The sequence below is a fragment of the Entelurus aequoreus genome, linkage group LG05 (genome assembly GCF_033978785.1).
Source record: "Entelurus aequoreus isolate RoL-2023_Sb linkage group LG05, RoL_Eaeq_v1.1, whole genome shotgun sequence".
In the NCBI taxonomy this organism is placed as follows: Eukaryota; Metazoa; Chordata; class Actinopteri; order Syngnathiformes; family Syngnathidae; genus Entelurus; species Entelurus aequoreus.
The window spans coordinates 1,964,450-1,988,060 of NC_084735.1; the positions used below are offsets into that span (position 1 = coordinate 1,964,450).

The following is a 23,611-nucleotide window of genomic DNA, read 5'->3' on the forward strand; positions in this document are numbered from 1 at the left end:
AATGCACTGTAAACATGACCATTTACAGTAACGCACTGTAAACATGACCATTTACAGTAATGCACCGTAAACATGACCATTTACAGTAAGGCACCGTAAACATGACCATTTACAGTAAGGCACCGTAAACATGACCATTTACAGTAATGCACTGTAAACATGACCATTTACAGTAAGGCAATGTAAACATGACCATTTACAGTAATGCACCGTAAACATGACCATTTACAGTAATGCACTGTAAACATGACCATTTACAGTAATGCACTGTAAACATGACCATTTACAGTAATGCACCATAAACATGACCATTTACAGTAAGGCACCGTAAACATGACCATTTACAGTAAGGCACCGTAAACATGACCATTTACAGTAATGCACTGTAAACATGACCATTTACAGTAATGCACCGTAAACATGACCATTTACAGTAAGGCACCGTAAACATGACCATTTACAGTAATGCACTGTAAACACGACCATTTACAGTAACGCACTGTGAACATGACCATTTACAGTAATGCACCGTAAACATGACCATTTACAGTAATGCACTGTAAACACGACCATTTACAGTAACGCACTGTGAACATGACCATTTACAGTAATGCACCGTAAACATGACCATTTACAGTAATGCACTGTAAACACGACCATTTACAGTAACGCACTGTGAACATGACCATTTACAGTAATGCACCGTAAACATGACCATTTACAGTAATGCATTATTGTAAGTGGTCATGTTTACAGTGCATTACTGTAAATGGTCATGTTCACAGTGCATTACTGTAAATGTTCATGTTTACAGTGCATTACTGTAAATGTTCATGTTTACGGTGCATTCCAGTCCAACGTTTACGTTTGTAGTTTGAAGGAAATACCGTGTGTCCCTAATGAAGTGGCCGAGGTGTGTCCTCACCCAGAAAAATCATCATCGTGCTTTTGGAGAACGCCATGACGACCATGCCCGTGGCCACCGACAGGACGCCCATCAGCACCATCAGCAGCGCGGGCGCGCCGCAGTACGTGAACGCCGCCACGCCGGCGAAGCTGGACAGGAAGACGGAGGTGGACACGGCCGTGCCGTAGCCGATCAGGATCTCGCTCCAGCACAGCGGCTCGTTGAGCTCGTAGAGCACGAAGAGGGAGGCGCCGCCGAAGTAGGCGAAGGAGAAGCTGTTGAAGATCAACATGAGGAGCACCAGCACCGTCCTGCGCTCGCGGCCGGCCCTGGAAAACATCCGGTAGACCCCGTAGAACATCTGCTGCAAGGCCGAGGGACGCCGCGGCTCGTCCGGATGGGCGGCGTCGGCGGGCGGCCGCTTGACGGTCTCCTCCAGGACGAACACGGCGTACAGCAGCACGAGCGCCTGGCACGCGGCGGAGGCCAAGAAGGGCCAGTTGAAGCCGGCCGCCCGCAGGAAGTAGCCGGTGGACAAGGCGGCCACGCCCGACAGCAGGCCGCTCATCATGTCCAGCCCGGCCATGCGCAGCGTCTTCCCCCGGCCGTCGGCGCTCACGTCGGCCACGTAGGCGAAGCAGCCGCCCAGGAAGGTGCCCAGGCCGCCGCACAGCGCCGGCAGCAGCGTGGCGCCCACCAGGATGTAGACGTTCAGCCGGAAGTAGGAGACGCACAGCAGCACCAGCGTGAACGCCAGCGTGCCCGCCAGCGGCAGCACGATGGCCACCTTGCGCCCGCCGCGGTCGCTGTAGGCAACCACCGCCAGCGTGACCGCCAGGGAGGGCACGGCCGACAGCAGCTCCGTGTACAGCGAGAAGAGCGAGGACCGCCGCTGCACTTCCTGTCCACGCAAGGTGGGGGGAGGGGCCACATTGATGTCAGGACGCGTGCAGAGTCAAAATAAATCGATTTTGCAGATTAATCGCGATCCTTAATGGTTTAAAACTCAAAACAATCAAATATCGACTGTTTTTTTCTCTCAAACTGCCCATTTAAGCATTTTATGAAACAAAACCTGTTTTATTTGAAGTATTGTAGAAATTGATCACAGCTGTTTATTAAGGGTTTTTAAAAAAAAAATTAAAATCGATTTTCCGATTAATCGCGATCCTTATTTGTTACGATTTTAACCGATTAAAAAAAATCAAAAATCGATTCTTTTATTTTTCAAACTGCCCATTTAAGCGTTTTATTAAACAAAACCTGTTTTATTTTAAGTTTTGTAGAAATTCATCACAGCTGTTTATTAAGGGTATTAAAAATAAAATAAAATAAAATCGATTTCCCGATTAATCACGATCCTTATTTGTAATGATTTTTAACCGATTTTTTTTTTTTTTAAATCGATTTTTTTATTTTTCAAACTGGCCATTTAAGCATTTTATTAAACAAAACCTGTTTTATTTTAAGTATTGTAGAAATTCATCACAGCTGTTTATTAAGGGTATAAAAAAAAAATATTAAAAAATCGATTTTCCGATTAATCGCGATCTTATTTGTAACGATTCTTAACCGATTAAAAAAAATCAAAAATCTATTTTTTTATTTTTCAAACTGGCCATTTAAGCATTTTATTAAACAAAACCTATTTTATTTTAAGTATTGTAGAAATTGATCACAGCTGTTTATTAAGGGTATAAAAAAACAAATTGAAAAATCGATTTTCCGATTAATCGCGATCCTTATTTGTTACGATTTTAACCGATTAAAAAAAATCAAAAATCGATTTTTTTATTTTTCAAACTGCCCATTTAAGCGTTTTATTAAACAAAACCTGTTGTATTTTAAGTTTTGTAGAAATTCATCACAGCTGTTTATTAAGGGTATAAAAAAAAAATTAAAACATCGATTTTCCGATTAATCGCGATCCTTATTTGTAATGATTTTTAACCGATTTTTTAAAAAAAATCGATTTTTTTATTTTTCAAACTGGCCATTTAAGCATTTTATTAAACAAAACCTGTTTTATTTTAAGTATTGTAGAAATTCATCACAGCTGTTTATTAAGGGTTTTAAAAAAATAATTTTAAAACGATTTTCCGATTAATCGCGATCCTTATTTGTTACGATTTTAACCGATTAAAAAAAATCAAAAATCGATTTTTTTATTTTTCAAACTGCCCATTTAAGCGTTTTATTAAACAAAACCTGTTTTATTTTAAGTTTTGTAGAAATTCATCACAGCTGTTTATTAAGGGTATCAAAAAATAAATTAAAAAATAGATTTTCCGATTAATCGCGATCCTTATTTGTAACGATTCTTAACCGATTAACAAAAATCAAAAATCGATTTTTGTATATTTTTATTTTTCAAACTGCCCATTTAAGCATTTTATCAAACAAAACCTGTTTTATTTTAAGTTTTGTAGAAATTGATCACAGCTGTTTATTAAGGGTATCCAAAAAAAAAAAAAATCGATTTTCCGATTAATCGCGATCCTTATTTGTAACAATTCTTAACCGATTAAAAAAAATCAAAAATCTATTTTTTTATTTTTCAAACTGCCCATTTAAGCATTTTATTAAACAAAACTTGTTTTATTTTAAGTATTGTAGAAATGTATCACAGCTGTATATTAAGGGTATCAAAAAAAAATGTAAAAAATAGATTTTCCGATTAATCGCGATCCTTATTTGTAACGATTCTTAACCGATTAAAAAAAATCAAAAATCTATTTTTTTATTTTTCAAACTGGCCATTTAAGCATTTTATTAAACAAAACCTGTTTTATTTTAAGTATTGTAGAAATTCATCACAGCTGTTTATTAAGGGTATCAACAACAAAAAAATTTAAATCGATTTTCCGATTAATCGCGATCCTTATTTGTAACGATTCTTAACCGATTAAAAAAAATCAAAAATCTATTTTTTTATTTTTCAAACTGGCCATTTAAGCATTTTATCAAACAAAACCTGTTTTATTTTAAGTATTGTAGAAATTGATCACAGCTGTTTATTAAGGGTATCAAAAACAAAAATGTAACATTGATTTTCCGATTAATCGCGATCCTTATTTGTAACGATTTTTAACCGATTAAAAAAAAATCAAAAATCAATTTTATTATTTTTCAAACTGCCCATTTAAGCATTTTATTAAACAAAACCTGTTTTATTTTAAGTATTGTAGAAATTGATCACAGCTGTTTATTAAGGGTATCAAAAAAAAATTGTTTAAATCGATTTTCCAATTAGTCGCGATCCTTATTTGTAACGATTCTTAACCAATTTAAAAAAATCACAAATCAATTTTTTTATTTTTCAAACTGGCCATTTAAGCATTTTATTAAACAAAACCTGTTTTATTTTAAGTATTGTAGAAATTGATCACAGCTGTTTATTAAGGGTATCCCAAAAAAAATGTAATCGATTTTCCGATTAATCGTGATCCTTATTTGTAACAATTCTTAACCGATTAAAAAAAAATCAAAAATCTATTTTTTTATTTTTCAAACTGCCCATTTAAGCATTTTATGAAACAAAACCTGTTTTATTTGAAGTATTGTAGAAATTGATCACAGCTGTTTATTAAGGGTATCAAAAAAAAAATTTTAAATAGATTTTCCGATTAATCGCGATCCTTATTTGTAACGATTCTTAACCGATAAACAAAAATCAAAAATCGATTTTTGTATATTTTTATTTTTCAAACTGCCCATTTAAGCATTTTATCAAACAAAACCTGTTTTATTTTAAGTTTTGTAGAAATTGATCACAGCGGGTATTAAAAAAAAAAAAAAAAAAAAAAAATAGATTTTCCGATTAATCGCGATCTTTATTTGTAGCTATTCTTAACCGATTAAAAAAAATCAAAAATCTATTTTTTTATTTTTCAAACTGCCCATTTAAGCATTTTATTAAACAAAACCTGTTTTATTTTAAGTTTTGTAGAAATTGATCACAGCTGTTTATTAAGGGTATCAAAAAAAAAAAAAAATTGGATTTTCCGATTAATCGCAATCCTTATTTGTAACGATTCTTAACCGATTAAAAAAAATCAAAAATCTATTTTTTTATTTTTCAAACTGGCCATTTAAGCATTTTATTAAAGAAAATCTGTTTTATTTTAAGTATTGTAGAAATTGATCACAGCTGTTTATTAACGGTATCAAAAAAAAAATGTAAACATTGATTTTCCGATTAATCGCGATCCTTATTTGTAACGATTTTTAACCGATTAAAAAAAATCAAAAATTGATTTTTTTATTTTTCAAACTGGCCATTTAAGCGTTTTATTAAACAAAACCTGTTGTATTTTAAGTTTTGTAGAAATTCATCACAGCTGTTTATTAAGGGTATAAAAAAAATATATTAAAAATTCGATTTTCCGATTATTCGCGATCCTTATTTGTAATGATTTTTAACCGATTAAAAAAAAATCGATTTTTTTATTTTTCAAACTGGCCATTTAAGCATTTTATTAAACAAAACCTATTTTATTTTAAGTATTGTAGAAATTCATCACAGCTGTTTATTAAGGGTTTTTAAAAAATAATTTTAAATCGATTTTCCGATTAATCGCGATCCTTATTTGTTACGATTTTAACCGATTAAAAAAAATAAAAAATCGATTTTTTTATTTTTCAAACTGCTCATTTAAGCATTTTATTAAACAAAACCTGTTTTATTTTAAGTTTTGTAGAAATTGATCACAGCTGTTTATTAAGGGTATCAAAAAAAAATAAAAATAAAAAGATTTTCCGATTAATCGCAATCCTTATTTGTAACGATTCTTAACCGATTAAAAAAAATCAAAAATCTATTTTTTTATTTTTCAAACTGGCCATTTAAGTATTTTATTAAACAAAACCTCTTTTATTTTAAGTATTGTAGAAATTGATCACAGCTGTTTATTAAGGGTATCAAAAAAAAAAAGTAAACATTGATTTTCCGATTAATCGCGATCCTTATTTGTAACGATTTTTAACCGATTAAAAAAAAATCAAAAATCAATTTTATTATTTTTCAAACTGCCCATTTAAGCATTTTATTAAACAAAACCTGTTTTATTTTAAGTATTGTAGAAATTGATCACAGCTGTTTATAAAGGGTATCAAAAAAAATTTGTTTAAATCGATTTTCCAATTAGTCGCGATCCTTATTTGTAACGATTCTTAACCAATTAAAAAAAATCAAAAATCGATTTTTTTATTTTTCAAACTGGCCATTTAAGCATTTTATTAAACAAAACCTGTTTTATTTTAAGTATTGTAGAAATTCATCACAGCTGTTTATTAAGGGTATCAAAAAGAAGAAAAAATATATATATATATATATATATATATATATATATATATATATATATATATATATATATATATATATATATATATATATATATATATATATATATATATATATATATATATATATATATAGATTTTCCGATTAATAGTGATTCTTAACCGATTAAAAAAAATCAAAAATCGATTTTTTTATTTTTCAAACTGCCCATTTAAGCATTTTATTAAACAAAACCTGTTTTATTTTAAGTATTGTAGAAATTGATCACAGCTGTTTATAAAGGGTATCAAAAAAAATAAATTTAAATCGATTTTCCGATTAATCGCGATCCTTATTTGTAGCTATTCTTAACCGATTAAAATAAATCAAAAATCGATTTTTTTATTTTTCAAACTGCCCATTTAAGCATTTTATTAAACAAAACTTGTTTTATTTTAAGTATTGTAGAAATTGATCACAGCTGTTTATTAATGGTATCAAAAAAACTAATTTAATCGATTTTCCGATTAATCGCGATCCTTATTTGTAACAATTCTTAACCGATTTAAAAAAAATCAAAAATGGATTTTTTTATTTTTCAAACTGCCCATTTAAGCATTTTATTAAACAAAACCTGTTTTATTTTAAGTATTGCAGAAATTCATCACAGCTGTTTATAAAGGGTATCAAAAAAAACAAATTTAAAAATCGATTTTCCGATTAATCGCGATCCTTATTTGTAACGATTTTTAACCGATTAAAAAAAAAATCGATTTTTTTATTTTTCAAACTGGCCATTTAAGCATTTTATTAAACAAAACCTGTTTTATTTTAAGTATTGTAGAAATTGATCACAGATGTTTATTAAGGGTATCAAAAAAAACTTTTTTAAATAAATTTTCCGATTAATCGCGATCCTTATTTGTAATGATTCTTAACCGATTTTAAAAAATAAAAAATCGATGTTTTTATTTTTTTATTTTTCAAACTGGCCATTTAAGCATTTTATTAAACAAAAAGGGTTTTATTTTAAGTATTGTAGAAATTGATCACAGCTGTTTATTAAGGGTATCAAAAAAAAAAAAAATCGATTGTCCGATTAATCGCGATCCTTATTTGTAACGATTCTTAACCGATTAAAAAAAAACAAAGATCCATCCATCCATCCATTTTCTACCGCTTATTCCCTTCGAGGTCGCGGGGGGCGCTGGAGCCTATCTCAGCTACAATCATATTTTTTAATTTTTCAAACTGGCCATTTAAGCATTTTATTAAACAAAACCTGTTTTATTTTAAGTATTGTAGAAATTGATCACAACTGTTTACTAAGGGTATCAAAAGAAACCATTTAAATCGATTTTACGATTAATCGCGATCCTTATTTGTAACGATTCTTAACTGATTAACAAAAATCGATTTTTTTTATTTTTCAAACCGCCCATTTAAGCATTTTATTAAACAAAACCTGTTTTATTTTAAGTATTGCAGAAATTCATCACAGCTGTTTATAAAGGGTATCAAAAAAACAAATCAAAAAATCGATTTTCCGATTAGTCGCGATCCTTATTTGTAACAATTCTTAACCGATTAAAAAAAAATCAAAAATCTATTTTTTTATTTTTCAAATTGGCCATTTAAGTATTTTATTAAACAAAACCTGTTTTATTTTAAGTATTTTAGAAATTGATCACAGCTGTTTATTAAGGGTATCAAAAAGATATATATTTTAAATCGATTTTCCGATTAATCGCTATCCTTATTTGTAACGATTCTTAACCAATTTAAAAAAAAATCAAAAATCGATTTTTGTAGTTTTTTATCTTTCAAACTGGCCATTTAAGCAATTTTTTTTTTTTAACAAAACCATTTTTATTTGAAGTAATATAGAAATTAATCGCAGCTGTTTATAAGGAGTGTAAAAAAAATCACCTTTCAGATTAATCGCAATTCTTATTTGCGACGATTCTAAATCGATTAAAAAAATCTAAATTGGAATAAAAAAATATTTTTTTCCAAACTTGACATTTAAGCATGTAATTAAACAAAACCATTTGTATTTTAATTAAAAATGATCGCAGCTGTTTATTAGGGGTGTCAAACACATCGACTTTCAGGTTAATCGCGATTACTATTTGTAACGATTCTTAATCGTAAAAAAAAAATTCAACATCAAATTTTTTACAAACTGGCCATTTAAGCATTTAATTGAACGAAACCAGTTTTATTTTAAGTAATATAGATATTGATCACAGCTGTTTATTAGGGGTGTCAAAAAAATCGATTTTCAGATTAATCACGGTCATTATTTGTAACGATCGATTAAAAAAAATCTAAAACTTATTTTTAATGTTTTTTTTTCAAACTGGCAAATTCAGAATTTTATTAAACAAAACTTTTTTTATTTTAAGTAATGTATAAATTGACCACAGCTGTTTATCAGGGGTGTCAAAAAATGTGATTTTCAGATTAATCGCGATCCTTATTTGTAACGATTCTTAATCGATTAAAAAAAATTCAAAAAACTATTTTTTAAACTGGTCATTTAAGCATTTTATTAAACAAAACAATTTGTATTTTTAGGTAATACAGAAATTGATCACAGCTGTTTATAAGGGGTGTGAAAAAATGTTTACTTTCCGATTAATCGCAATTATTATTTGTAACAATTCTTAATCAATTAAAAAAAAAAGAAAAATCTAATTTTTTACAAACTGGCCATTTAAGGTTTTTATTGAACAAAACCAGTTTTGTTTTAAGTGATAAAGAAATTGATCACAGCTGTTTATTAGGGGTGTCAAAAAAAACTAACATTTTCAGATTAATCGCGATCCTTAATTGTAACGATCGACTCAAAAAAATCTAAATTTTTTTTTTTTTTTTTTCACACTGACATTTTATTAAACAAAACCATTTTTTTTAAAGTAATATACAGACCTGTTTACAAGGGTTGTCAAAAAAATTAAATTTTCAGATTAATCGTGATCCTTATTTGTAACAATTCTAAATTGATTTAAAAAATCAAAAATCGATTTTTAATGTTTTTTAAATGTTCAAATAAAACTTATTTTATTTTAAGTAATATATATTTTGACCACAGCTGTTCATCAAGGTGTGTAAAAAAAAAAATCGATTTTCAGATCAATCGCGATTCTTATTTGTAACAATTCTAAATTGATATAAAAAAAAAAAATCTAAATCGATTTTTTCTGTTTTTTAAATGTTAAAATAGAACTTGTTTTATTTTAAGTAATATATATTTTGACCACAGCTGTTCTTTAGGGGTGTCAATTTTTTTTTTCAATTTTCACATCAATCGTGATTCTTATTTGTAATAATTCTTAATCGATTAAAAAAAAAATCAAGTCTTTTTTTTCTTTTTTTTTTTAACGAACTGGCCATTCAAGCATTGTATTTAACAAAACTAGTTTAAATGTAAGTAATATAAAAACTGCTTATTATGGGTAATAAAAAAAAAAGATTTTCAGATTAATCGCGATTCTTTTTTTATCGATTCTTAATTAATTGAGGAACCAAAAATCTATTTATTTATTTTTTTCCAAACTGGCCATTGAGGCATTTTATTAAACAAAAACAGTTATATTTTAAGTAATACAGAAATTGATCACAGCTGTTTATTAGGGGTGACAAAAAATTGATTTTCAGCTGAATTGCGATCCTTATTTTTATCTATTCTTCATCGATTAAAAATTCAAAAATCGTTTTTTTATTTTTATTTTCAAACTGTCCATTTAAGAATTGTATTAAAAAAAACGTGTTTTATTTTAACTAATATATAAAATGACCACAGCTGTTTATTAGGAGTGTCAATATAAAAATCGATTTTCAGATTAATCGCGATTCTTATTTGTAAAAATTCTTAATCCATACATTTTCTACCGCTTGTCCCTTTCGGTGTCGCAGGGGGTGCTGGATCCAAAAAATCAATTCAAAAAAATCTAAAATTTGTATTTATTTTTTTTAATACATCCTGTCTCGCCACACATAAAAATAGTCTCTTAAAATGAAGGTACAAAAATAAGAAATATGTAGGAAATGCTTCATAAAGTGTAAGAAAATAGTGCCAAGTGTGAAAATGTAAACATAGAGAAACCTGAGAAGAACTTTTTTTCTGCCGGTTTAGTGGCAGGAAGTTACAGCTGTGCTCTAAAGGGCGAGCGCGGCTAAGGTGGTGTGGTATTAGCGCTCTTGTCTTGCATCATTTACAGGCCATTTCCGCTTTCTTCCCAGTTATTGAACGTTTTATCAACCACATTCTTTAATGATACCAATTGTCTATCGCGATATATGATGATATCATTTTATCGCCCAGCCTTATATTATCCTCTCTCTAACTCTTATTAATCTACTTGTCCACTTCCTGTTATTACCTGCTTACTTCCTGCTGTAACGTGCTTCCATCTACACTTCCTAAACTTCACCAAGCATTTTATTTCCTCTGTCGTTTCAAGCTAACTTAGCGGTTAGCTTAGATATTAGCATGCCGGCTCCCGATTTGATCCCGGTGTGTAACATGTTTCGCCTCATCCTCCAGTGATAACGCTACTTAATGGCCAAAGGCGACAAGACAAGGCCTCTCGCAGCCTTGCTTCATGATCAGATCGGAGCAAAAGTGAACACCTGGCAACGTTGGAAAAAAAACAGATACCTCTTTTATGGTTAACGTGCCAAAGGGCACTTAGACAGATACAGTAGTTGACCTTTTGATAATTATTGGACTGCCCTTTTGGAGTTATTATTGATTGACAATTATTGATCCTATAGCGCTTACTGAGGCAAACAAGATGATTGACATTTTCACACGATCCCTGGCTTTGTTTAATGTGGCCTGACAATAAGTTGCATGTTTGATCTGCAGTCGGGCCGCCACATCATTACATTGATTTATTTTTATGATTCCATTTATATTTTGTTTCTTTGATTATTCCTTTAAAGAGTCTAACTGAAACAAATGTTAAAATGTCCCCATCGCATTAAAGTTCAGTTAAATAGAAGGTAAAATAATGTAAAGGTAATAGGTTAAAAGAAGATAAACAAAGGTAAAACAAGTTAAATAGATGGTAAAAAAAATGTAAAGGGTAAATAAAAGGTCAAATGTAAATAAAAGGTCAAATGAGGTAAGTAGAAGGTGAAATGAGGGAAAAGAAGACAATAACAGGTAGATATGGTGATAACAGGTAGGTTTGTTTACCTTCTTATATAGAAGGTAAACAAAGGTAAAAAAAAAAAAGTTAAATAGATGGTCAAAGAATGTAAGAAATAGAAGGTAAAATAACGTAAATGAAAGGTAAAAGAAGGTGGAACAGGTTAAATAGACAGTAAAAATAAATTTAAAAAAAAGGTAAAGGGTAAATCGAAAGTAAATAAAAGATGAGAGAAGATAAATAAAAGGTGAATAGAAGCAAAAAGAAGATAAATAGAAGGCAAATAAAAGGTAAAAGAAGGTAAATATAAGGTAAAACAAGCACAATTGATAGTTAAAAAATTTTAAGAGTAAATACAAGCCAAAATGTAAAAACAAAGTAAAACAAGGTTACTAGAGGGTAAATAAAATGTAAAAGAAGGTAAAGGGTAAATCAAAGGTAAATAAAATATTTAAAAAAAGATAAATAGAAGGTAAATAGAAGCCAAAAGAATATGAATCGAAGGCAAATAAAAAGGTAAAACTAGGTAAATATAAGGTAAAACAAAGTAAAGAAATAGTAAAAAAAAAAATTTTAAGGGTGAATAGAAGGTAAAATAAGGTAAATAAAAGTTAAAATATAAATAAAAAGGTAAAACAAGGTAAGTATAAGGTGAACAGAGGGAAAAAAGATAAAGGGTAAATAGAAGGTAAAAGAAAGTAAAAGTAAAAGGTTAAAAGAAGGTAAACAAAGGTAAATAGAGGGTAAATAAAATGTAAAATAAGGTAAAGGGTAAATCGAAGGTAAATAGAAGATTAAAAAAAGATAAATAAAAGGTAAATAGAAGCCAAAAGAATATGAATCGAAGGCAAATAAAAAGGTAAAACTAGGTAAATATAAGGTAGAACAAAGTAAAGAAATAGTAAAAAAAATTTTTTAGGTGTGAATAGAAGGTAAAATAAGGTAAATAAAAGTTAAAATATAAATAAAAGGTAAAACAAGGTAAGTATAAGGTGAACAGAGGGAAAAAAGATAAAGGGTAAATAGAAAGTAAAAGAAAGTAAAAGTAAAAGGTTAAAAGGAGGTAAACAAAGGTAAATAGAAGGTAAAACAAATTAAATAGATGGTAAAAGAATGTAAAGGGGACATAGAAGGTAAAATAAGGTAAAATATAAGCAAAATGTAAAATTATGTATTTGTAAGGTAAATAAGAACGTAAAACAAGTCAAATTGAAGGTAAATGAAATGTAAAAGAAGGTAAAGGGCAAATTGAAGGTAAATACAAAATAAGAAAAGATAAATAAAAGGTAAAAAGAAGCCAAAAGAAGATAAACAGAAGGCAAATAAAGGGTAAAATAAGGTAAAATATGGTCAAACAAGTTAAGTAGAGAGTAAAAAAAAATATAAACGGTAAATAGAAGGTCAAATAAAGTAATAAAAAAAAGTTTAAATGTAGATAAAAGTTCAAAGGAGGTTAAAAAAAATAAATGGGAGGTAAAAGGAGATAAAAAGTTAAACACGTGGTAAAATATGGTCAAATATGGTCAAGGGTAAATAAAAGTTAAACGAAGATAAATGGAAGGTACATAGAAGGTAAAAGAAGATGATTAAAGAAGGTAAAATAGGTCAAAGAAAGTAAAGAAAATGTAAAAAGAAGCCAAAAGAAGATAAAAAGAAGGTAAAGAGAAGTTAAAAAAAGATAAAAAGAAGATACATAAAAAAGTAAATGGAAGATAAAAATAAGGTAATGAAGGTCATGGCAAGCAGAAAAACATTTGTTTATTTCAACTATTGTATGTATATATATACACATACAAATATACATACATATTTATATGTATAAGTACATACATATATATATATATACATATATTTATATACACATATACACACATGTATACATATATAGAAAATGGATGGATGGATATATGTACACATAAATATATATATATATACATATACATATATACATACATATATACACATATACATACATATGCATAAATATACATATATACAGTACATATACATATACATATACATACATATATATATATATTTATTTTTTACTTTGAGTGCAATGCAGCTGATAAAGACGACAAAAGGGACGGTGTTACGTAAACGTCAATAATCGTTGGCCCTCGTTAGTCGGTGCATGTTTACCTAAGTAGTTTGAGTAAACACCTAAAAGCCCAAACGCACGAGGAACAAACTTGGATTTTTGTCCGTGTGGTTTTTGTGCCAAGTTCACATTTCCGACTCACCTCAAAGTAGACGGACTGGTTGCTGCTGTTGGAGGCGCACGGCGTGGACGTGATGGGGTCGCTGCTGTTGGTCAGGTCGTCCCACAGGCGCCTGTACACGTACTGCTGCACCAGCGGGTAGCACAGGTAGGTGGAGAAGGCGTAGAGGGCCACCACCGGCTCTACCAGGTAAAGACCCTTCATCCTGACGCTGCAGCGGAACAAGATGTCAGCATGCAAAACAACAGTCAAGGGGTGAGGGACTTCTTCCGAGTCCGGCACATTCCAAGTTATTGGGGCGAAAACTGAAAATGGAAATGAGACTTCTTTCTAACCACTGTAGCGTAGGCAGGCAGCTACAAGCTGATATTCAACGCAATTGGACACCGGAGCAGGAATATGAAAGATGGTTCTGATGACAAGCTTTGCAGCCGTGCTTAGGGAGCGTCTACAAAGTGAAACCACCAGCATCAGAAATGCTTAATAAACCATAACTGTATTATTATACCAATACGGCTTCAAGATAAAAACAGATATTATGTAGGTGGTCTAATTTTAAGGAGTACAACATTTATCATTTTGGATGATGTTTTGTATATTTTTTTTAGAAATATTTTACGTTGTTAGAATTCAGTAACTTTAAGATGACGCCTAATAAAGTCTCAAAAACACACAAAATCATAGATGCTATTTGGTTCTCCTCCAATGTTTTATTTTCTGTTTTAAATAAATATGTTGCTGATTTGAAAAAAAATTTTAAGACATTTTATTCTCAATACCTTTGTGAATTTACAATATATCATCTCAAAAAACACAAGACACATAGATGGTGTCTAGATCAGGGGTCACCAACCTTTTTGAAAACAAGAGCTACTTCTTGGGTAGTGATTAATGCGAAGGGCTACCAGTTTGATACACACTTCAATAAATTGCCAGAAATAGCCAATTTGCTCAATTTACCTTTAACTCTATGTTATTATTAATAATTAATGATGTTTACACTTAATTAATCGGTTTAAAAGAGGAGAACACACGAAAAAAAATGACAATTAATTTTGAAACATAGTTTATCTTAAATTTCGACTCTTTAAAATTCAAAATTCAACCGAAAAAAAGAAGAGAAAAACTAGCTAATTCGAATCTTTTTTGAAAAAATTAAAAAAATAATTTATGGAACATCATTAGTCATTTTTCCTGATTAAGATTAATTTTAGAATTTTCATGACATGTTTTGAAAAGGTTAAAATCCAATCTACACTTTGTTAGAATATATAACAAATTGGACCAAACAAAGACAAATCATTATTTCTTCTACATTTTCCAGAACAAAAATTTTAAAAGAAATTCAAAAGACTTTGAAATAAGATTTAAATTTGATTCTACAGATTTTCTAGATTTGCCAGAATAATTTTTTTGAATTTTAATCATAATAAGTTTGAAGAAATATTACACAAATATTCTTCGTGGGAAAAACAGTAGCTAAAATGAAGAATTAAATTAAAATGTATTTATTATTCTTCACAATAAAAATAAATTTACCTGAACATTGATTTAAATTGTCAGGAAAGAAGAGGAAGGAATTTAAAAGGTAAAAAGGTATATGTGTTTAAAAATCCTAAAATCATTTTTAAGGTTGTATTTTTTCTCTAAAATTGTCTTTCTGAAAGTTATAAGAAGCAAAGTAAAACATTAAAGAATTTATTTAAACAAGTGAAGACCAAGTCTTTAAAATATTTTCTTGGATTTTCAAATTCTATTTGAGTTTTGTCTCTCTTAGAATTAAAAATGTCAGGCAAAGAGAGACCAGCTTGCTAGTAAATAAATAAAATTTAAAAAATAGAGGCAGCTCTTTAAGTGCTGCTATTTGAGCTATTTTTAGAACAGGCCAGCGGGCTACTCATCTGGTCCTAACGGGCTAACTGGTGCCCGCAGGCACCGCGTTGGTGACCCCTGGTCTAGATGATCGTACTACAGGTCTTATTTTGGTTAAAAAATATATACTTTACTGATTTTTTTTAATTTTCAATGGTTTTGTGAATACACAATATATAATCTCAAAAACACATTGCATTGTATTGTATTGTATTTGTTTATTTGAAGGACAATGTGCAGTTACATTAAAAAGATGGCTGCACCTACGCATGACACAAACATGTGGTCTCATTGAACATAAAGTCTTATTTGGGGGTGGGGAAATTCTACTTATTATTGAAAAATATTTACAAATTTAAATGTTCAAGTCTTATTTTGGGAAAATATTTGACTGATTTTTTTCTATATATATATATTTTTTTTCATTTTGAATAGATTAGTGAATACACATTATATCATCTGAAAAACACATGACATAAAGATGTGGTCTCATTGAACATACTAGAAGTCTTATTTTGGGCAAAAAAATATTGTACTTATTTTTGAAAAATATTTACAAATTAAAATGTTCAAGTCTTATTTTGGGAAAATATTTTACTGTTTTTTTCTATATGTGTATATATATAAATATATATATATATATATTTATTTATTTTTTCAAATAGATTAGTGAATACACATTATATCATCTGAAAAACACATGACACAAAAATGTGGTCTCATTGAACATACTAGAAGTCTTATTTTAGGGGAAAAAATATTGTACTTATTTTTGAAAAATATTTAGAAATTAAAATTTTCAAGTCTTATTTTGGGAAAATATTTTACTGTTTTTTTCTATATGTATATATATATATATATATATATATATATATATATATATATATATTTTTTTTTTTTTTTTTTTTTTTTTTTCAAATAGATTAGTGAATACACATTATATCATCTGAAAAACACATGACACAAAAATGTGGTCTCATTGAACATACTAGAAGTCTTATTTTAGGGAAAAAAATATTCTACTTATTTTTTAAAAATATTTACAAATGAAAATGTTTAAGTCCTATTTTGGGAAAATATTTTACTGTTTTTTTCTATATAAATTTTTTTTTTTAAATTTTAAATAGATTAGTGAATACACATTATATACTCTCAAAGACACATGACACAAATGTCTCATTGAACATACTAGAAGTCTTATTTTGGGAAAAAATATTTTACTATTTTTGGAAAAATATTGACAAATTTTAATTTTCAATAGCTTTGTGGATATACAATATATCGTCTCAAAAAACACACGACAAATAGATAGTGTGTAGTTGAACGAAAATATATTCAACTTATTTTTGGAAATATTTACACATTTTTATTTTCAATAGGTTTGTGGATATACATCATGTTGTCTCAAAAACATGACAAGTTTTATTTTGGGGAAAAATATTCTACTGATTTACCTTTTTTTATTTTCAATTGATTTGTGAAGATACATTATATTGCCTCAAAAAATACTAAGTAAAATAAAAATTAAACAGAGCTGTTTATTGGGGGTAAAAAAAAAAATCGATTTTCAGATTAATCGCGATTTTTATCGATTCTAAAAAAGATTAAAATCAAAAATCTTTTTATTTTTTCCAAACTAGTCATTAAAGAATTGTATTAAACAAAAGCAGTTTTGTTGTAAGTAATATAAAAATGTATTACATCTTTTTTTTAGGGGTTACATTTTTTTTAAATGTTTTTATTAATCGCAATTCTTATTTGTATCGATTTTTAATCAATTAAAAAAAAAAATCTTTTTTTTTTTTTCAAAACTGGTCATTGCATTTAACAAAACCAGTTTTATCGTAAGTAATATAAATATTGATCACAGCTGTTTATTGGAGGTAAAAAAAAAAATCAATTTTCAGATTAATCGATTTTTATTTTTATCGATTCCTAATGGATTTAAAAAAAAATTCAAACTGGCCATTTAAGAATTTTACTAAACAAAATCAGTTTTATTGTAAGTAATATAAACATTGATCATAGCTTTTTATTAGGGGTTAAAAAAAAATCGATATTCTGATTAATCGTGATTCTTATTTGTAACGATTCTTAATCAATACCAAAAAAAAATCCAATATACATTTTTTTTTTTTTTCAAAACTGGCCATTTAAGCATTACATTTAACAAAACCAGTTTTATTGTAAGTAATGTAAAAATTTATCACAACAACAACAAAAATCGATATTCAGATTAATGGCGATTCTTAACTGATTTTAAAATAAAACATTAAAAAATATATATATATCGTCTAAAAAAACACACGACACATAGACGGCATCTATAAATCTTATTTGTGCAAAAAATATTTGACTAATTTAAAAAATATATATTTTACAATTTATTTATTTACAATATATTTGTGAATATACATACTATTGTCTCAAAAACACATGAAAAATAGATGGCGTCTAGTTCAACATATAAGTCTTATTTTAGGGAGGAAAAAAATACAGAGTTTTTTAAAAATAATTAAAAATTTTAATTTTCAATAGCTTTGGGACAAGCGGTAGAAAATGGATGTATGGATGTGGATATACATTATATTGCCTTAAAAAACACATGGCTGGTCTTCTCGTGATCATTCCAAGTTTACATTATATCTATTTTTTTTGTTTTGTGATATCTGCGGTAGATAATGGATGGATATTTGACTAACTCATGAACATTAATGCACTGAAGGACACGGTCCCAAACAAAGTAAGCTGACATTGAGCACAACTTTCCATGCAAGACGCACGCAAATAGGGCACACAAATAAAACGACATCTTAATTTGTCCCAGCGTGCATCGGCGAATGTAGCAAAACTAAAAAAAAAACACTTACCGTCTTATGCAGATGTTATGATCATGTTTGAGTCCGGGCTGGTCTAACCCGTCCCGGCTCTTATCATTGTGTTGTGAAACGACCAAGTCCCGCCCACCTCTAAACCCTATTGGTCAACCGGCTCTCAAAGCCAGCTCCTATTGGACAGTGATCTGTCATTTATATAAAAAAAATATCGGACGAAACCATATTTAACTCCACTTATTAGTATGTTTTATGTGTATATCTGTCGTCCATAAAGCGAAATCGATTCATTAAGTGTATATTTGAGAACGGTTATTATGACTTTTTGAGTTTGGCGAAGCTATTGCGCCGCTAGCGCCAGTTAGCTTAGCATAGCCGCGGACTGTACCACCGCGCCGCCGCAGGGGGGTGTCCGTGTTGTGACAGCAGAGGCTCAGCGGCGAGCGGTCCTCCTTCACGTCGACACTCTGTGGACTTGACGCTGGAACCACCGGAGGCATTTTTATTTATTTTTATGAACAACCCGCATCCGGAAAAGGGGTTGTTTGTTTAGGTAACGAACTGCCCGAACGCGTGGTATTCGTAAGGTAGCAGCGAGTATGCTAGCAAGCTAAAGCTAACCGGGCTAATGTGTTAGTTAGCCGGCTGATAGATGACGTCATTGTTGCCCGTCCGGTGCGTTATCGCGCTAATTAATCGATAAATACGTGAAACCGCATTGACGAGGCGATGTTAGCGCTAGCTGCGCTTGTGGCGACTCAAGTCGTGACTTTACTGTGTCAGCCCGCCGGCCTCTTTTACCCCAATGGCTTCTAACTAGCGATGCTCTTGTTCGACATATTAAGTCACATTTTTTTCCCCGTTGAAGTGCATTCTTAGGAATTCAAAGTCAACCCTCAGGTGTATCGCGATATAAATGTTTTTATATCGATGATTATTGACATTCTTATGACCTATCGAAAACAAGGACCAGGATAAGAAAATATCTCATGTACTTTTTTTTTTTTTTTTTTTCCCAAATGTAATCTTCCTCTGATTATAAAGGAAACGAAATGTCAACACAAACCGTGTAAAATACTGAAACAATCAACAATAAGCTCTTAAAATTAGGAATATGTAAGAGATGCTCCATAAAGTGTAAGAAAATGAGTGTAAATATAGAGAAACCTGAGAAGAACTACTTACTCCAGCTGTGCTCTAAAGGGCGAGCGCGGCTAAGGTGGTGCGTTATTAGCGGTCTTGCCTTGCGTCATATACAGACCACACTGGTCTGACTACGGTCCCCTTGGGGGAAAATCCAAAAATCTGCCATACTGTCAGGGTGACTTTTCCTGTTTTAGTCCCGTTTTTCTTTATTTTTACTTTCTCTTCTCACTCCATGCAAATAATCGACCGCCAGACAACAATATGGCGCAACCAAACGTGGTGGTTGATACTCTTATCTGATTGGCTGTTAGCATGCTTACCAACCTTGCTTCGCAACGTCCGGTTTCTTTCGACCCCCAAAAAAATATATTTATCGAATGCATTTTTTTATTGGTATCGATTACGTGTCTATCGCAATCTGTATTGATATTGATTTATCGGCTCAGCCCCAGGGTGAAGTGATGTATATGCAACCATGTAGAGTTTGTTGCTGCTAATGTTGTGCGGTTGTACGTATCAACCTCACTTTACTGGAGCCTTAAGAGCTGTGCCGGTCAATGAGCTGGCAAAAGGATTTTTAGCTCATTGCCTAGCTTGCATCGTGACACAATGTAGTCATATGTAGCAGGGGTGAGAATCTTGGGCACGTAGCAATTTGATTCAATTCCAATTCTTGGGGTGACGATTTAATTCAGAATCCATTCTGGCAATGTATTATTTGGTATAATAATAATATGTAATTTAAAAAAAACAGGTTACAGGTTAGAAAAGCTTTGTGTGGTTGCACAGAGATGGTCGAAAAATTTGTTATAAAAAAAATGTTTTTCGACTTTTGAAAATTATTAATTGATTTAGAATCGGGCGAAAAAGAATCGCGATTCAGACTTTTTTGCGCACCCCTAATTTGTAGCCCTATTTGAGATGGGATTCATGGCTCTTTAAGGGGAGTCGGATCTTGTGGAGCTGTTTCTTTAAAAGAGCCGTTCAAAAGACTGGGTCGTTATTATAGTTATTTTTCTTTCTTTTTTAAACTGTTTTTTTGCAACAGAATAATCACTGGTAGCTGTTATAAAATAAAATGTGGCGCAGAATAATTGACCTTGACACATATATTACTGCATTGGTCAGAATTATACTGAAATATTGGCAGTAATTGTATTCCTTTTTTTTTTTTTACTGTAAATATTTCTTACGGTGGTCCTATAGCACCATTCTCTGACAGTGACATTGCTATTTTCAATGTTCCCTAACCTAAATAACTTTGTAACGTGTGTATGTATGTATATATATATATATATATATATATATATATATATATATATATATATATATATATATATATATATATATATATATATATATATATATACACAGTATATATATATATATATATATACAGTATATATATATATATGTACATATGTATATACATATATACACATTACACACATATATATACTATATATATATATATATATATATTAGGGCTGCAACTAACGATTAATTTGATAATCGATTAATCTGTCGATAATTACTTAGATTAATCGATTAATAATCGGATAAAAGAGACAAACTACATTTCTATCCTTTCCAGCTTTTTATTGGAAAAAAAACAGCATACTGGCACCATACTTATTTTGATTATTGTTTCTCAGCTGTTTGTACATGTTGCAGTTTATAAATAAAGGTTTATATAAAAAAAAAAATTGCCTCTGCGCATGCGCATAGCATAGATCCAACGAATCGATGACTAAATTAATCGCCAACTATTTTTATAATCGATTTTAATCGATTAGTTGTTGCAGCCCTAATATTAGGGCTGCAACAACTAATCGATTAAAATCGATTATTGAAATAGTTGCCGATTAATTTAGTCATCGATTCGTTGGATCTATGCTATGCGCATTTTTTTATTTTTTTTTAATAAACCTTTATTTATAAACTGCAACATGTACAAACAGCTGAGAAACAATCATCAAAATAAGTATGGTGCCAGTATGCTGTTTTTTTTCCAATAAAATACTGGATAGGATAGAAATGTAGTTTGTCTCTTTTATCTGATTATTAATCGATTAATCGAAGTAATAATAGACAGATTAATCGATTATCAAATTAATTGTTCGTTGCAGCCCTACCTAATATATATATATATATACATACATATATATATATACCTGTGTGTGTGTGTGTGTGTGTGTATGTATATATATATATATATATATATATATATATATATATATATATATATATATATATATATATATATATATATATATATATATATATATATATATATATACATATATATGCACATATGTATGTATATTAGATAAGTGGTAGAAAATAAATGGATGGATGTGTGTGTATATATGTATGTGTATATATATATATATATATATATATATACTGTGCTTCAGTGTTTATAGCATGTATATCTCTTGAATAATATATTTATGTATTACATATGTGTTTTGTATGTATTATATATGTATACATTGTGTGTGAGTATGTATATATATATATATATATATATATATATATATATATATATATATATATATATATATATATGTACATATACATATATATATAAATACAATTAGAATAAAGATTAGGACATATTAAATGTAAATGTATTACCCTACCTAGTGTGTGGACTGTACACTTGACCTACTGTACATCAGGATAAGGAACCATAAAAGTGAATCCAAAAAACAAAAAGTAAATGAATACAATAAAGTTAAATAAATAAAAAATAAAAGTACTTTTTAAAAGTGTAATTTTTTAGTCCAGTTGCCAGGCGGGGGACATTGTATCTGCATCTCTTAGTCCTATAACTGTTCTTGCTTATCAAGTATTCTGCATCTAATGTCTTTTCTTAGTCCCAATATAGGTCCTTCCATCTTGGATCAATAATGGCCTTCAGCAAAGGTTATCGCATTTACCACAAGCTGGACCCGCCGCCCTACAGTGTCATCGTGGAGACTCGGGGCCGGGAGGAATGCCTCATGTTTGAATCCGGGGCCGTTGCCGTCCTGTGTAAGGGATCCTCATGGAGGTCACGGATTGTATCGCGATGAATATTTCACACAGAACTTCTCATATTTTCTCTCCCCCTTGGTTTTCTAGCGGCAGCTGAGAAGGAAGCCATCAAAAACACATACTCCAAGATCGTTGACGCCTATGGAATCTTGGGGGTGCTCCGCCTCAATCTTGGTGAGCGACAGATGTTCGTTTTAGCAAGTCTGTTTGAGTTAGAGATCGACCGATACCCATTATAAGTAGTCAATGAGGCTGATAATATTGATATTCATTTGCAGTAAAAGTTATTTAAACAGGAATAGTACATGTCAGTTAACAGCTAGACAAGGCTTTAAGTTGTTTTTGAACATGATGTTTTAGGAAAGGTGGGACCAGTAGCGACATAACGTTGTATGTGTCTTTAGTTTGGCACTTCAATCTCAATAAGCAACCTGGTCGTGCTTTCATATTACATTTAAATACCCAGGGGTCTGACGGGTGGCAAACTGTCACAATCTTGTGGACATTGTGGGAAACTCAGGTCAGCGATCATGATGTGTTCTTTCTTGGTGTCACAAGCACAGCTTTATACTTCTATGACCCAATCCAAACAACCTTTCCTAGTCATAGTGCAGAAGAAGAAAAAAATCAACCGGCACAAAAAGTCAACACAAATGGTCACACATAAAACAACCTGCTCATTGAATTTTGTGGATATTATTTATAAATAAAAAAATTCCCATCATCATGAAATTTTTTTAAATTACACCCATTTAAATGCTCTCCACACTTATCCATGTTTGACTTTATGCTGCTTGATATTTCTGATTGATTACAAAGCTTTAAATAGGTCGTCATGAAAGTAAACAAGGTAGGAGTTTAACTTTCACATTTATATATATATATATATAACCAACGAATGAGATTTCTCTACAGAATCTCCTCTCTGGTCAACAAAAGCACCTTGAGGATTCTGGCGGGAACTCTCGTTTAACCCTTTTTCCATTACGCATGCACCTCCTGGTACCCTAGCACCTCCAAAACCCTCAAATCTAAACTCCAAACATCTCAGAACAAGCTAGTCAGGTTACTTCTAGACCTCCACCCCAGATCCCACCTCACTCCTACCCACTTCTCCAAAGTGGGCTGGCTCAAGGTGGAGGACA

At 30.5% G+C, this 23,611-nt stretch overlaps 2 protein-coding genes across 6 annotated transcripts in view; one reads left to right on the forward strand and one right to left on the reverse strand.

Moving 5' to 3' along the window:
- si:dkey-5g14.1 (lysosomal proton-coupled steroid conjugate and bile acid symporter SLC46A3) overlaps positions 1 to 18,437 on the reverse strand; it is a 23,630-nt gene extending 5,193 nt beyond the window's left edge. Inside the window, exons 1-3 of one of the 2 annotated variants that reach the window (XM_062046128.1) lie at positions 18,315 to 18,437; positions 13,594 to 13,877; positions 926 to 1,808 (exon numbers count right to left, since the gene is read on the reverse strand). In XM_062046128.1, the coding sequence (XP_061902112.1) occupies positions 926 to 1,808; positions 13,594 to 13,776 (1,066 nt within the window). In that variant the 5' untranslated portion in view covers positions 13,777 to 13,877; positions 18,315 to 18,437. The remainder of the gene's footprint in view (positions 1 to 925; positions 1,809 to 13,593; positions 13,878 to 18,314) is intronic. The other variant, XM_062046129.1, reaches the window with a different exon arrangement.
- A 265-nt stretch (positions 18,438 to 18,702) lies between these two features.
- synj1 (synaptojanin 1) overlaps positions 18,703 to 23,611 on the forward strand; it is an 82,212-nt gene continuing 77,303 nt past the window's right edge. For all 4 annotated transcript variants that reach the window (XM_062046754.1, XM_062046756.1, XM_062046755.1 and 1 more), the window contains exons 1-3: positions 18,703 to 18,831; positions 22,307 to 22,463; positions 22,554 to 22,640. In XM_062046754.1, coding sequence (XP_061902738.1) covers positions 22,340 to 22,463; positions 22,554 to 22,640 — 211 coding nt within the window. In that variant the 5' untranslated portion in view covers positions 18,703 to 18,831; positions 22,307 to 22,339. The remainder of the gene's footprint in view (positions 18,832 to 22,306; positions 22,464 to 22,553; positions 22,641 to 23,611) is intronic.